A 15441-nucleotide genomic window follows, 5' to 3' on the forward strand; every position below is an offset into this window, starting at 1 on the left:
AAATTAGCTAATAGCTAACTTTAGGTAAAAGGCTAGTGCTAATGCACAGCCTTGAACAATAGGTGCCTGCCATGCATTACATGGGAGGCATGTAATGCATGGCATGCTACGCAAGGCAGTCACTGCTCTTTCTTATGTAATGCTAATGGCATGCCCCAATAAAAGCGCATTGCATAGGCAGGCCCCAATAAAGAGATTGCTTATTGGGTGTAGAACATAGATTCCTGCCATGCATTGCATTTCAGGCCCCAACAAAGAGACATTCTATTGGGTGTAGAACAATAGGTGCCTTCCATGCATTACATGCATACTTGCTTCCATGCGCAGCAAAGCAGTCACTGCCATTCGTTATGTAATGCCACGGCATGGCCCCAACCTGGAGGCTGCAGAGCTGACAGGCATCAGCTGTCAGGGTCAATCTAAACAATCTACTATTCTCCCTGCACTGAACCACGTTCCACTCTTGTATAGTGAAATATAAATTATTATATTACCAGATGTTTGACAGGATACAATACCAGAGAACTGATTAGTTTAGGTCTTATTTTCCAGCTATAAGTCACTGTACCGACCATCAACTCCTCTATAGAGCAAAATATTCTAGAGTTAAACATGAGGCTGCCTCTGTGATGAACCTTGACTTAATCTGAGGCAACGAGGAAACATTCCTGCACAGCAGAGACAGAAACTCACAAACATCTCACAGTAAACGCCTACTGTGAGTTAAAACTTGTAACTTATCAGGTTATCAACTTTTTTGTTTGAACGGCTGAGACAAAAACCTCCTCCAGGCTAAAAGAGGCCAAAGCTGAAAGAACATTATGTTCAGGAATGAAAGAGGTTCAGGTGAGAATCTGCATGGAAAGTTTTCTTCCTATCGACATTAAACACAATTAAATACATTTGTAAAATTTCTACTTCATAAAGAACATTTTATAAGATGGTCATGTCTACATGTGGAGTAACATGGACTCAGTGCAGCGTCATGACATTTTCTAGAAGCGACTGGAGGGAGAACTGGTCAGACTCTCTGGTCCAGTTCTGGACTGGTTCCAGTCTGACCTGAAGAACTGGGACTTCTTTGTGTCAGCAGGAAACGTCTCGTCAGATTGAACAGAATGTGGGGAACCTCGAGGTTCAATCCTGAGACCATCAGATTTAATATCTACAAGCTGATCAGATGAGAACAAGAAGAAAATATTACTAGTGGATTTATTGCTTTGGTGCTGTGTTGGTTGTTTTATGAAGTTCTTTATAAATAAGTATGAATCTGATAAACTTAAAATCTCTATTAATTTAATAAAAAATTGATCCAGAAATTTCTGAATATGTTTCAAACAGAACCTTTCAACCAAAAGGTGAACTTGTTGTTTTTATACATTTATTTCCTGGTAGCGATGATCAGACAGGATTCCTGTCATTTCAACAAGTGAACACACCTCTGCTGTCAGAGGGTGCGGATCTTCAGGTTTGTCCAGTTCAGGTTCTGGAGAATCAGGTCCAGTTCTCCAGTTGACTCTGACTCGGTTTGTGTGAACAGAAGGAGAAGCAAAGATCTGATCAGGTGAGGTTTAACTCCAACGTCTACTGGTTTCCAGTCCTGACTGGGTTTTCTCTCTTTCTGTTTGACAGAACCAGAAACAGAACTGGACCTGATTCTGGTTCTGTTTATGACGCAGAGCGGAAGCACCTGATTTCAACCAGGAACTCTGATTTTCTCTTGAGTTTTCATCTGTAACCCAGACAACAAGCTGAGTTTGCTTCCAGTTTTATAGTGGAGTCAAACTGGTACCAGTAGGTTCTGAGTGTTTGTGGCCCAGCTGAGATATCTGGGTTCCTGGTTGGTGGATGGAAAATATTTCAATACAAAGTCAATAATTTATTGATCAGAGAGAATTTCTATGGGCTTTTATCAGTAGAAAAAGTCCTCTGACACCACCAGTCTGTGGTGTCAGAGGACAGCTGATCACATTTCAATCAATTATTGGTCAATAATAAGTGATTATGGTGACCTAACAACAAAGCGCCCCCTAGAATATTTAAAAACATCAACTGCTGCTATTTAGACCTGAATTGAGTTAAAACATTAAACCATCAGAACCTTTAAAAAAAATAACACATCCAGCAGAAAGTCGGCCATTTTGGATCAAATGTGTCATTTTTAAAAATGTTCTCTTTTTTTGGACATTTTTGCAAGAAAAAAAAAACACCTTAGATTTGTCCTGGAGAGCTCAGATCTAACACAATTTAGATAGCTTTTGATGAACACTAGTAAGTCTGTTTATTTTTTTTAATATTTTAAGTACAGAATCCATTCAGTGACAGTGATATTTCAGTGATATTTGTTGTTGTTTTAATTAAATAAATCAAAGTATGGTTATCTGTGAATATTTAGAGACATTTTGAAGTGTTTTTCTATTTTATGATCAGTGTTAAATATCTGGGTTGGTTAGTTAATTTAATATAAATGAACTGAGAGTTTCTTTATAATCAATGCAGTTTTTCCTCTTTGGGTTGGTTGCAGGATGTTGACGTTTGAGCCAAATGGTTTGGTTCCTGGCTGCATTGAGGTTTTTTAGTTTCTAAGTAAAACTGTAGCAGATGTGTTGAGTTTTGTTTTGTCCTCTTGGAATCTAAGTTATACATTTCAAGCCAGAAAAGCAGAAAACTGTTTTTAACTCACGTTGTTTAAAAACCTGATCAGATTTATTTCATCATCAGAATGGAACAAAGGCAAAGAGGCTTCAGACTCGTTTCATAATGTTCCTTAAAAAAAACCCAGCTGCTTCTGCCTCTCTGATTATTGAGATTAATACGGATTAATCTGGTCACCTGAAAGCTAAACACCTGAGCAGGAGGCCAGACTCCTTTCTGGAGTCTTTCCTTTCTGCAGCTGATGCTGCCACCTAGTGGTAGCAGTAACGCATTACAGTCATATGGTAAATAGGAAGTTTAAGAGGTGAAGAAGTTTACGTTTCTACCAGGAGGATATCAGAGCCTAGAATGACTGACAGCCAATGCCGAACATTATTCCTGGTGAAGAAAAATTTTATATGTGTGTTTATTTTTTTCTACAGTCAGTATGTAAACTGACTAGAAATTCAATCAGTTTACGTACTGACATATAGCTTTAATTATATGTTTTTCTGGTGAGTCTGTGCTTGTGTGCTTAAATGAGCACTTTTCATCTTTTATTGGATATTTTTAGTCTCCATTCCTAAATAGCAAATACATTTATGAAATAAAGCCTGAAAGATAATAAATCTTCATGTTTTCCAGGTAAAAGATGGCGCAGCAGCAAGAAGTGAATTTTGGTAAGTGATCAGAATCAGAAATTAACTATCATAAAGGAACAAACTGACCAATCACAGCCTGTGTTACTGCCATGTGATGAAGCTCAGCCTCAGTGTGTCTTTATTGTTTTCATGCTTCCTGTTCAGTGAAGCTCTGGTGGAAACATTGTGAGTTTCTGTGAAACCTGAAGATAAAAACTGAACTCAAATGGAAACAGAACTAAAAGGAACCGAAGTAAAGAAGCCTAATCAATTTATCCCGTAATCGCATCATTTATTACTAATTCATTGTCTCAGATGGAAAAATTTGCTGTGTCTTTTATTCCAACTTTTGGTGAAAGAAATTCTAAAGCGTAGAGACGTAGATGAGTTCAAGGGCCTTATGTGTAAAGCGTAGGTACTAGAGGTGTGCCGATCGATCGGTCACCGATCATAATCGGCCGATTTTCGTGAAAAAGTGCATTATTGGTGATCGGCGATCATTGGCTCTTGTTGCCAATACCGATCACCTTCTTCTCATTTCGCAGCCTGCCTGTGCAGCTGGTCTCCTCTTTCCTTCACACTGCGTAAAAGCGCAGCAACAAATCCTAAGGGATGTGGAACTATAACGCACCGAGTGAATGGGGTAGTTTGCGTGTTGTGGCGGAAAATTGAAGCACGTCAAAATGCATCAACACAACGAAGCTAATACGACATAAAAACAATGCCATACTTGACGGAGTTTGGCTRCATCGAGGCTCACTGCAGTAAAAAAGACATATGGAGGATCAGATAGCAGGTAAAGCAGCGCACAGCTACAAACACTCACCCGGATTAGCATGACGGTCAGAAAGCTAAACAAATAACCYGCAAAATTATTTAAGTCTTCGAGCTGCGATGCAAGAGGCTGGTTCTGCTCTAGCTGTTGAACCGCTGCTACGCGCTACAGGTAGTAATATTTCACAGACGGAGCACCGCTTCTGCTCCACCTGGTAGTGACTCTCACACCGAACCTCTGCTTAAAGCTGCAGCATCTAACTTAAAAAAATACATTTTACATACGTATTAAAACTTTCACTGTCCTAACATGAGACAGATAATCTCTAAAAAAATAATCGATCTCCTCCCTGCTCTGCATAATTACTCCGCTCAGTCAGAAACAGCCACTCAGAACTAGCAGTAATCAGCTAGCCGCCATGCTACCAGGAAGTTTTCATTCAGTAACTCTGGATTGTTTATTGTAATGGAACCTGTATTTGCCTTTGAATGTTAAGTTTTATACTTGAATTTTTTTGGCAATGTTGAGAAGTTTAATTTTGGCTCTTTGCATTATTTAGCCTCTTCAGAGCCTTCATATGTTTTCAGTCTGTTAAAGATAGTATTACCGATAGCAGTACAATTTTCTTCTTGGAAAAGTTATTAAAAACAAGTTTTTGTCTAAATTAAGGTGAATTCATGGTTCCTTTTTCCACATAATGTAACCGGTAGTGTTTATGATAAAAAAATAAAAAATAATTATGTGATCTGCATCGGTGATCGGCCCTCATGGGTGATCGGTATCGGCAAGAAAAAACCTGATCGGCACATCTCTAGTAGGTACGTACAAAAAAGTGTGGCGCCATATTTTACGCACAAATCAGCATGTGTAAAAATGAATGTTGCATGAAAATTTGCATAAATATATGCAAATTTTTTCCCTGGCGTAAAAATGTGCAGCAGCAACACAAACTTTTTCTGTGGACAATATCAAACTAAAAAGCGTCAAAACTCATCTAAACACACTGAAATCTGACAACATTCATCACTTTTTAGACCAAGAATCACCAAACCTGATGTTTTTTACATGATTTTACGAAGTAGATTTGATTAAATGTTTCTGCTATGTTGTCTGTAAACAAAAATTTTGTGATAGTAGCTGTTTGTCGAAGTGAGCCAATGTTGTTTGTGCTTTCAAAGATAACAGCAAAGTGAGCTGTCAGAGCAACATCATTTGATCTTCATCACAATTTTCTCTGACACTTCTAGTTAAATGAATTCTGTCTCTGATTTCTGCCTGCAGAGGAAAAACTTTTCAATGTTCGTAGTGAGTTTGTGGAAAGAGTTTCTGAGGAAATCCTAAATCAGCTCCTCGATGGCCTCCTATCAGATTGTGTCTTTATTCTTTCGGAGAAAGAGAATATACTTCAGAAGAACCAAACCAGAGCAGACAAGGCCCGCGACACCATAGATTCTGTGATAAAGAAAGGAAAAAGAGCCAGCAGATTGACGATCCTACGTCTTCACCACAAAGATCCAACTCTGTCCAACCAGCTGGGTTTGTCCTCAGATTCCTTTGGTCTAGGTGAGATACACAGTTAATTAAAGCTGCTTTTACAGTCTCTAAATGTATAATTAGTCTTTGATTTGATTGTAAATTTTGTTCTCAAATATTTCCTGACGTCAAAACTTGTTACTTCACTGAAAAAGATATTAACCTTCTTGATGTGTGATGACACAATCGATTCTCGGTTCAGCTTGTTGAATATTGAAATGAAAAATTAAATGCAACTGAATATGTAATTATACCATGTACAATTTTTTTAATTGATGGGTAAATATGGATTATATTTTTTGACACCAAATGACTAACCAGAAGGTCAGCACAACTTGTGCACCCAGAGGTAAAATACATGAATTTGTAATTTTTTTTAAATGATCAAATATTTTCTGTACATTTAAAAATAAATGTACAGAAGCAGCTGTGGCCAATTCTTTTCAGATTTTTGAAGCCACACTCAATGTAGAACCTTGAGGTTCTGCTTCTCTGGGTTGCCCCCTAGTGTAGTATAAGCCTGGCAGATCACCAGGCTGTATAGTTTGATTGTGATTTTTCTGACATTTCAGCACCAGTGTCTTTCTTTTTGTCATGATGGGTTCAGTCTTTCTCACCCACATTCAAGAACACCAGACGGAGAACCAAAAATCAGTAAAAGAGATTTATTGGGAAAAAAAAAAAAAGGACCAGAACTGCAGGTCCAAGGGAGTTTGGCGACAGGTTTGGGTTCACTGGAGCAGGGGGAGAAATGGAGGCGAGTTCAGGGCAGCTTGATTTTAGAATTGTACGCAAACAAAGAAACGTTCTTACTTGGATTGGTGGAGCTCTGAGCCGAGGAGAGTACTGCGGTTACCAGGGTGGAGATCTTGGTGGGGGGTTTGCTGCTAGGCCAACAGAGGGACTGCGGTGGAGCACGGATGGCGTTGGAGGGCGGTGAGTTCTTTAATTTCTAATGGAGCAGAACGAGGGAGACAGCCAACATGGAGGTCCAAGGAAGGTTTGATTACTGCAAGGGTGTAAGTGGACCTCGGGCTACCGGTTGGTAACATCCAATGGCATCAAGAGGAGGTGAGTTCACAGAAAACAGTCAGGGGCTCAGGCTTCCAGTGGTTAAGTACCACAGCATTACAAGGAATCACCTGGGGAGGAGGCACACAAAGAATCACCAAGAGTTTCACAAGGAGAGACACGGGTGGCCTGAAGTACCCTAACTGTCTAACACTCAGGCAAAGTAGTGTTGGCTGCTCCCTCCTCTTAAGCTCCTCCAGATGAGTAGATGACTTGCAGGTGAACCTGTTGAAGATGGTAATGCCCTCCTGAACGCAACCTCTAGGCAGCCTCTGGTGGAGAAAAGGAGAAAAAACAGCAAACACAAAACACCCAGGATCCCAACACTTTTGCTATTTAAGATTTCTTCTCCTCATTCTTATTTCTTTTTATGCTTTTTCTGATTTCTTCTACATATGGCTATGGCTTCCTTTTGCTTTTTTTCTCCCTTTTATGCTTTGTTAAGCTCTTTCTTGCATATTCTACAGCAATCATTCTGCAGATTTCAATTCTCACCACTGTTTCACTAGGACAGTGTTTCTCAATTATTTTCTGTCATGACCCCCCACYCCCACCAGGAATCTTTTTTTTTCGTGCACCCCCTGCTCGCTGCCCTTCCCTCCCCAGAATTTAAATACTATTGCGAATCTGTTCATATTTAATATTTATCGTACAAACCACTGGCTCCAACATTGTATGACCTTATTATCAAAACCGTTTTTATTATTGTAAGCCTCAAAATTATTTCCAAAATCAGTTTATGAGTGAATCACTAACATTTAATCAAGACTACTCAGTTTGAAAAAGTGCAAATGATTCACTGGGATGTGCATTTTTAGACTTAATGTATAGTAAACCTTTTTAGAACTGTAAGCATTGGTTACTTATCAGCTTCTTCAGTTTAGTTTTCCACAAGGTACATACAGTAGTTCTTAATATTTATTGTGGAAAAATTTGGAGCAATATTGCTTATATTTCAGCTTGTCAGATGAGAAGAGATGAAAAGTGTATAACATTTTTCATTGACAATAAAAAGACAGGTTTCTTCTATTTCCTGGCCTTTTTCTGAGAGCTACAGTTACTTGCTTATGATGAAGTATAAGTGCCAGGCTCTGAGTTTTTGATTTTCGTTTTAAATACGAGTGAAGTTGGACGAGAATAAAGACAAATTTTATGATGGCTTTTCACCATAGTGCGTTAAATTGTCTAATACTGAGGATCTTGTAAGGATATAGTTGGTACTGGTTTAACAAATGACTGCGTACTAAATGTTTTAGCACATCAGAAGCAAATTTTCAGCCCCAAGACTTTGAAACGATTGCTTACACAACTTTTTATTTAACCGAAAGAACCAGACTTGCTGAGCGGATCACGTTGCATATCACTCTATCGAAGGTTTTTAATTTAACAACTTTACTCCGCCAATATTGCGTCTTTACTCTGCCAATAGTTTAATTATTCTGCTGATACGACTGGGTTCTCGTAGTATTATGACTGTATTCTTGTATTTGAAAAATAAGAATCTCTTATCCTGGCCATTAACCTCTGCTGCCGTTTTTCTTTTCACTGTCAAACTTCCCCATCTCTCTTCTAGATATATATTTCAAAACATCCGCACTTGTATCCTTCGCTCCGTTTTTTGCTTTTTTCTTCTGCTCCGTTTACAACATTGCTGTGGCTACTAATACTGGTTTGAACAGGCAAACTCCGGTCACTGCTGCCACCAGAGGCTTGTTTATCAGTTAACATAAATAAAGACAATTATAAAGTCCTGCTTCTCGCCACACCCCCCTGGGGGTGGGGGTTATTTGAGAAGTACTGCACTAGGAACAGTATTTTTTCTATTTTAATCTCAATTTCTCCCTCCTCAAAGACAGAAGTTGGAATGACTTTCTGGTTTAGAATTATTTGTATTATTTTTCTGTTAACATTTCATTTTCCCTTCATTAAMATTTATATAGAAAGCCCCTCTGAAAATATCAAGATTATTGTATCCCTTATATTTAACTGAAGTGTCTCTTCTTGAGTATTTTTCTTTTTTTCAGATTTTGATGTTCGGTGTCGACAGGAGCTTAAAGAGCATCTGAAGAAGAAGCTCCAACGTCTCTCTGAAGGCATTGCTGAACATGGAAATAAAACAGCTCTGAATGAGATCTTTACAGAGCTCCACATCACAGAGGGGTTAACTAGAGAGGTCAACCAGGAACATGAGGTCAGACAGATTGAACAAGAATCCAGGAAACAAGAAACAATCAGAAGAGAAGATATCTTTAATGTCCTACCTGGAACAGATCAACCAATTAGAACAGTGATGACCATGGGAGTGGCTGGCACTGGGAAAACCATCTTAACAAGGAAGTTCACTCTGGACTGGGCTGAAGGCAAAACCAACCAAGATATTGATTTCATATTTCCCATCGCTTTCAGCGAACTAAATAATTTGAAAGAAGAAAAGTTCAGCATGGTGGAGCTGATTCATAGTTTGTTTCATAAAACCAAAGGAATCAGCAACTTTGAAGCATTCCAAGTTCTGTTCATCTTTGATGGCCTGGATGAGAGTCGACTTCCTCTGGACTTCGAAAACACTAAAACATTAACTGACCCTGAACAGTCCATCTCAGTGGATGTTCTGATGATAAACCTCATCAGGGGAAAACTGCTTCCCTCTGCTCTCCTCTGGATAACCACAAGACCTGCAGCAGCCAGTCAGATTCCTGCTGAGTTCACTGACATGGTGACAGAGGTCAGAGGGTTCACTGACCCCCAGAAGGAGGAGTACTTCAGGAAGAGATTCAGAGATAAAGAGAAGGCCAGCAGGATCATCTCCCACATCCAGAAATCAAAAAGTCTCCACATCATGTGTCACATCCCAGTCTTCTGCTGGATCACTGCTGAAGTTCTGGAGAATGCGATAATGACCAAAGATGCAGGAGACATGCCCAAGATGCTGACTGAGATGTACATAGAGTTCCTGCTGGTTCAGCTCACATTCAAGAAGAAAAAGTTTGGAGGTGCTGAAAAAGTGGCTGAGAACAAGAAGCTGATTGTTTCTCTAGGAAGACTGGCTTTTGAGCAGCTGCTGAAGGGAAAGATGATCTTTGATGAATCAGACCTCACACAGTGTGACATCAATATCAAAGATGCTTCATTGTTCTCAGGAGTTTTCACTGAGATGTTTAAAAAGAAGAGAGGGACGCGCAACATCTCTGTCTACTCCTTTGTCCATCTGAGCATCCAGGAGTTTGTGGCTGCAGTCTACATGCTCCACTGTTTCACCAGCAGGAAGTCAGAGGTGATCCAGACGTTCCTGGGAGAAGAATACAGAGAAACATCTCTAGATGAGTTCATGAAGAAAGTCATGGAGAAATCCCTCAGCAGTAAAAATGGCCACCTGGACCTGTTTGTCCGCTTCCTTCATGGTCTCACTGTAGAGTCCAACCAGAGTCTCTTAGGAGGCATACTGGGTCAAACAGAGAACAGTCCAGAAACCATCCGGAAAGTCATCACCAACCTGAAGGAGATGAACACTGATAGTATCTCTCCTGACAGAAGCATCAACATCTTCCACTGTCTTGTGGAGATGAACGACATCTCATTTTATCAGGAGATCCAAAGGCTGCTGGATTCAGGGAAGAAACTCTCAGTGACTGACTGTTCAGCTCTGGCCTTCATGCTGCAGATGTCAGAGGTTCTGGATGAGTTGGACTTGCAGAAGTACAACACATCATGGGATGGACGACGGAGACTGCTTCCAGCTTTGAGGAACTGCAGAAAGGCTCGGTGAGTCCGGATGTTTTCATTGTGTGAATGCTGATTCAGCACTTTTGTCCTCCTGTTTCTTCTACTTCTTCTTCCAGTTGATTCTGGATCTTTTTGGTCTTTAACTATTTCCTTCATTCTCTGGACTATTTCAGCCATTCGAACATTTAAACATTCAGCTGATCCAGGACAGCTGCAGCTTTTGGTATTTAAATGTTTTGATCATTTTAAAAACATTCCACTTTTTATCAGTTTTTAGGTTGAAATAAATAGAAACACTTCCTTTCTAGAAAATGTTTTCTATGAAACATCCCGTCAGCCAGAGACACATTTTAAACTTTAAGCTCTTCTTTACTCATTGAGCCCTTGCTCAATAATTCATCTTTTAGGATTTTTACTGTTTGTATAAAATAATTGTTTAGGTTTAATAAAAACTTGTTCCATTAAAATAAACCCCTGCATTGATGTTGTTGCGCCATAGAAACTAGTTAGAAACTATGTGAACCAACTTTTCCTCCTCCCACTAATTTCCTCTGAGTTTGTAAATGAGAACAAAATGTGGTGTGTGAGAATGTGGATTTTGTGTGTTTTTCTKTTAATTTAGTCCCTGTGTTGTCGTGTCTACTCCCTGATTAATCAGGAACTGCACAGATTCCTGTGAGTTCCTGAGTTACCCAGTTCCTGGGTCAAACTCAGTAAATTGAAGATCAGATGTTGATCAGATGATGACGTCACTGTTATCATCCAGATTGATTTAATTAGAACTGACTTTATTTCTGCTCTCATCACAGACTTGGTGGCTGGAGGATCCAAAAGGTTGATTGTGAAGTTGTGGTCTCAGCTCTGAAGTCCAACCCAGATCTGACTGAACTGGAAATAAGTGAGATCGACATATATAAAGGTGGAGATGCTGATATGAAGCCTGTGTCTGAGATCCTGGAGAGTTCCGTCAGTAAAGTGAAGAATCTGGGGTTTGTTTTCTCCATTTATCCAATAAAATCATTCATTAATACTTTAATTCTTAGTTTAATGAATAATTTTATTCTAATATGTTTTCAGTTAAAGCGACCTCTTTAAATGTGAGAATAAAATCTCTAACACATTTTACCTTGTAAATATTTTCTTATTTCAGACTTTGAGATTATTGAACTTTGTTTTTCAGTTTTTCACTTTAAAATGTTTTTGACTGATGAACAAAATGAGTAAAAATAATTAAAATGTTAATTAATGATGGAGATGTTTCAGTTTGGTTTGATAAAGATTCAGATTGTTTTATTTCTCATTTCTGATTCTCATCTTTACATCCAGAATGAAGTGTTGTTCCTCCAGAGCTGAGCCACAAACACTGACCAGTTCAAATAATCATTAATGAAACATCTAAGAAGTGACTGATTGTAGAAAAGCAAATTTATATGAAATGAATAAAGTGAGGTTTGCAGCAGCAGGTTCATCAGCTTTGTTCTGAAGCTGTGGTTATGTTGGGCCGGGTCTTCTTCGGTCTGACAGCTGTCAATCGGTTGGAGCCTCGTCTCTGTGATGAAGCTTCATCAGGTCACGTCTCCTTAGGAAATAATGGCCTCCATTGGCTTTCAGCAACTTTAATGAAAACCCAATGCCATTAATGAATAAACTGAGAGATTCTGATCCAGTTACCAAGTCGGGTCTCCAGTTGATGATCAGGAACCAGCAGAAATAGGTCACTTTATCCAGGCTGCTGCTCATAGAAAACTTTGAGTTTCTTTTTGATAAAATATTCTGGTTCTGCTGGTTTGGACTCTTTAAACCAGTTTGACTGGATCAGATGTTAGAATCAGTTCATGATGTTGATTACCAAACATCATTTATTTGTTCATATTTCAGTTTTAACTGTATCCTGTTGGCTTCAGCTCACATCTTTTATTCTTTATTCAGATTGGAGAGCTGCAGTTTGTCAGAGACCAGCTGGACTTCGCTGTTCTCAGCTCTGAAGTCCAACCCGACCCATCTGATAGACTTGGAGCTGGACAACACTATTCTGGGAGATTCTGGAATGAAGGAGCTCTGTGGTTTTCTACAGACTGAAGGCTGCCAACTGGAGAATTTGAGGTATATAATTATGTAATTATTGATATTTCTGTGAATAATTATATATTATTCATCATAAATCAAAGTTCATATCTTCTGTTCTAATACACTGAGTGCCTTTACATCTCGACTTAAAACCCACATTTAGAGTTGCTTATGGCTAAATAAGGGTTAGAGTCCCAGTTGATGGCTTTTCAACCAAAAAAGGGATGTGGGTTTTAATGATTTTTTTAAATTTACTTTTTTTAATTTTTGATTTTTATTTGATTGTTTATTACTCTGTGTTTTTGTTTTTAATGATGTAAAGCACTTTGAAATGCCTTGCTGCTGAAATGTTCTATACAAATAAAATTTGATTGATTGATTGATTGATTCAACCCAGTCTAGAAAAGAGAATTCTGGCTCCTGGAATCTGACAGGAACAAATCTATTATCGATGATTGATGCTTCAACACTTTGATCAGAACCTGGGATGATTTTACTGACTAAAATCCTCCAACACAACATGACCCAGTACCAGGTTCTGGTTCTGGTTCTGAAGTCTGCAGGTCTTCATTGAAGCAGCAGCATGTTGGCATTAATATTATTCAGAATCTTTAATTGGTTCTTTTGGACTGGTTAACCTGCATCCTGTTGGCTTCAGCTCACATCTTTTATTTTTTATTCAGATTGTTGAACTGCTGGATGTCAAAGATCAGCTGTGGTTATCTGACCTCAGCTCTGAAGTCCAACGACCTCTATATGACAAAACTGGACCTGAGAGGAAATAACCTGGAGGATTCAGATGTTCGGCAGCTGAAGCGTTTTGTAGACACGTTAGAGTAAGTAAATGTTTGTAGTGAGTCCAGCGGCTGTCAGCATCTTGAACTAAACCCAGTTAGATTCAAAGCAAAGCTCCGGTGTTCCCAGTAAAGCTGCAGCTTCTCAGTGGRAGGAGAATGGTTCAGGCTTCCTGATTGGACACAGAGACAGCAACCAACCAATCAGAGGAGCAGCAGCTTGGTGTGTTGATGTAAAGATGAGTGTTGTTGCTGTGTCCGTGTCTCCAGAAAGTCCAGCTGGACTCCAGAGTCCAGCTGTCCAACATGTCTAGAGACAGTGGTCCTCATTCATCAAACTGTGGCAGCAGTAGATCTGATCTCAGATCTGCTTGTTCTCTCAGTTCAACAGTAAACAACGGATCAGGTTCATCTTGGTCACAGCTGAGATCAGTCTGACTGCAGCCTGGAAACCGTCTACTGGATGTGCTGCATCACTGACTGCTGCTGGAGAGAGGCTGGAAACACTCACTGATTTGCTCTCTTCTTTCTTCTCTCTGCAGGTGGGATTCTGTCCATTCTTCCCGTCGCGGATCCAGCTTTGTCACCGTCATTAAAGAATTTTTAAAGTGATCTCTGTAAAATAGAGAATGGTGTCTGTGTCCTGCTGATCCTCAGACGTTGAAGCTGCAGCAGTTAGAGTAAAAAGAGACTCTGACTGGATCATGATGATGACCTCTGACCTCAAAAATTTTCCTCCTGTTCATTTTCTCATGTCTGTCTGATATTGTTTGTCTCTTTGGAACAATAAAGATCCAATTCAAACTGGGCTTCATTTAGAGACTTCATGGAGTTTTGATCTGAACTAGATTCAACTGGAAAGTTGATCTATTTGATTCATTTTCATCCTGGAACCAGAAATGGTCTGAGAATGGAAACATGGGAATCATTTTCAGTTCAGCTTTGAATCATAAAAGACCCTTCAAGCCTCTTTTCTCTGCTGCTTCTTCTTCTGTTGACAGGAAAATGTTCCTCAAAGTTCCAGAGATAAAAAAAAAAAATTCTTTACTGGAAACTGCAGAGAAACTTCAGCTTCCATCACAGAAACCAATTTAAATGCCCAGATGGTTGTTGAGGTTTTGGAAGGTTCTGGTTCTGACAGATAGGAAAACTCTGAGCATGCATCAGCATTCTTGGTCTCCTTTAGAGTCAAAAGCGGATAAAGTTCTGGTCCAGATGGGATCTGAAGTCCAGTTCTGAGCAGACTTGCTAGTTACATTTACTCAGTTACTTTTACTCCAGTAATCTCCAGTAAAAATGTTATATTATTTTTACTATGCTGTTCTTTTCCTGAGTACTTTTATTTTTAAGAATTTTTACTCTGACTTCAGTAAATTTTCTGGCTCCTCGACTCGCTGAGAGTAACTTCACTGAATGAAGATTAAACTTATTTTAGACTAAAATTCACCAGACACACACCTGCCGTTTCTGTTACGATTTATATGTTTTATTTTGAAAGAAACTGATTCGTAAATATATTCACCTTATATTATTATTCTGACATGTTATTTATATAATAATTTTCATTAGATTTAAAAAAAATCCGAACTTTATATTTAAAGTTATATCTATCCATTCATTTTCTGTACACCCTTGTCCCTCAGTGGGGTCGGGAGGGTTGCTGGTGCCTATCTCCAGCTAACGTTCTGGGTGAGAGGTGGGGTTACCCTAGACAGGTCGCCAGTCTGTCGCAAGGCAACACAGAGACACACAGGACAAACAACCATGCGCACACACACTCACACCTAGGGGCTATTTGGAGAGGCCAATTAACCTGACAGTCATATTTTTGGACTGTGGGAGGAAGCCGGAGTACCCGGAGGGAACCCATGCATGTACAGGGAGAACATGCAAACTCCATGTAGAAAAACTGGGGCCGGGAATTGAACCCAGAACCTTCCACAAAAATTTTTTGTGTCGTCTGTAAATAAGTTTTTGATAGAAATTCATTTAGAGTTATGTAAATTTAAAAAGTAGTTTGATATCAACAAATTATCACTAAATGTAGATAAAACCAAGTTAATGTTATTTGGGAATTCTAAATAGCAAAGCGATTTACAAATAATAATTGATAATGTGAATGTGGAGAAAGTGACTGAAATTCGGTTTTCAGGCAAGCGGATAGACTGAACACTGTGGGCGGCTGCACATTAGATAATTAACATAA

General features: G+C 39.2%; 1 protein-coding gene across 1 annotated transcript; it reads left to right on the forward strand.

Moving 5' to 3' along the window:
• Nucleotides 1-1505: 1505 nt before the first annotated feature.
• On the forward strand, nucleotides 1506-14043 carry LOC103472614 (protein NLRC3-like). Its single transcript, XM_008422369.1, has 8 exons — nucleotides 1506-1564; nucleotides 3280-3314; nucleotides 5332-5613; nucleotides 8679-10413; nucleotides 11184-11363; nucleotides 12304-12477; nucleotides 13125-13277; nucleotides 13778-14043. Exons 2-8 carry the CDS (start codon nucleotides 3287-3289, stop codon nucleotides 13845-13847), a joined length of 2622 nt encoding a protein of 873 aa, XP_008420591.1. The 5' UTR covers nucleotides 1506-1564; nucleotides 3280-3286; the 3' UTR covers nucleotides 13848-14043.
• Nucleotides 14044-15441: the final 1398 nt, after the last annotated feature.

This window comes from Poecilia reticulata, linkage group LG11 (genome assembly GCF_000633615.1).
Source record: "Poecilia reticulata strain Guanapo linkage group LG11, Guppy_female_1.0+MT, whole genome shotgun sequence".
NCBI classification, from domain to species: Eukaryota; Metazoa; Chordata; class Actinopteri; order Cyprinodontiformes; family Poeciliidae; genus Poecilia; species Poecilia reticulata.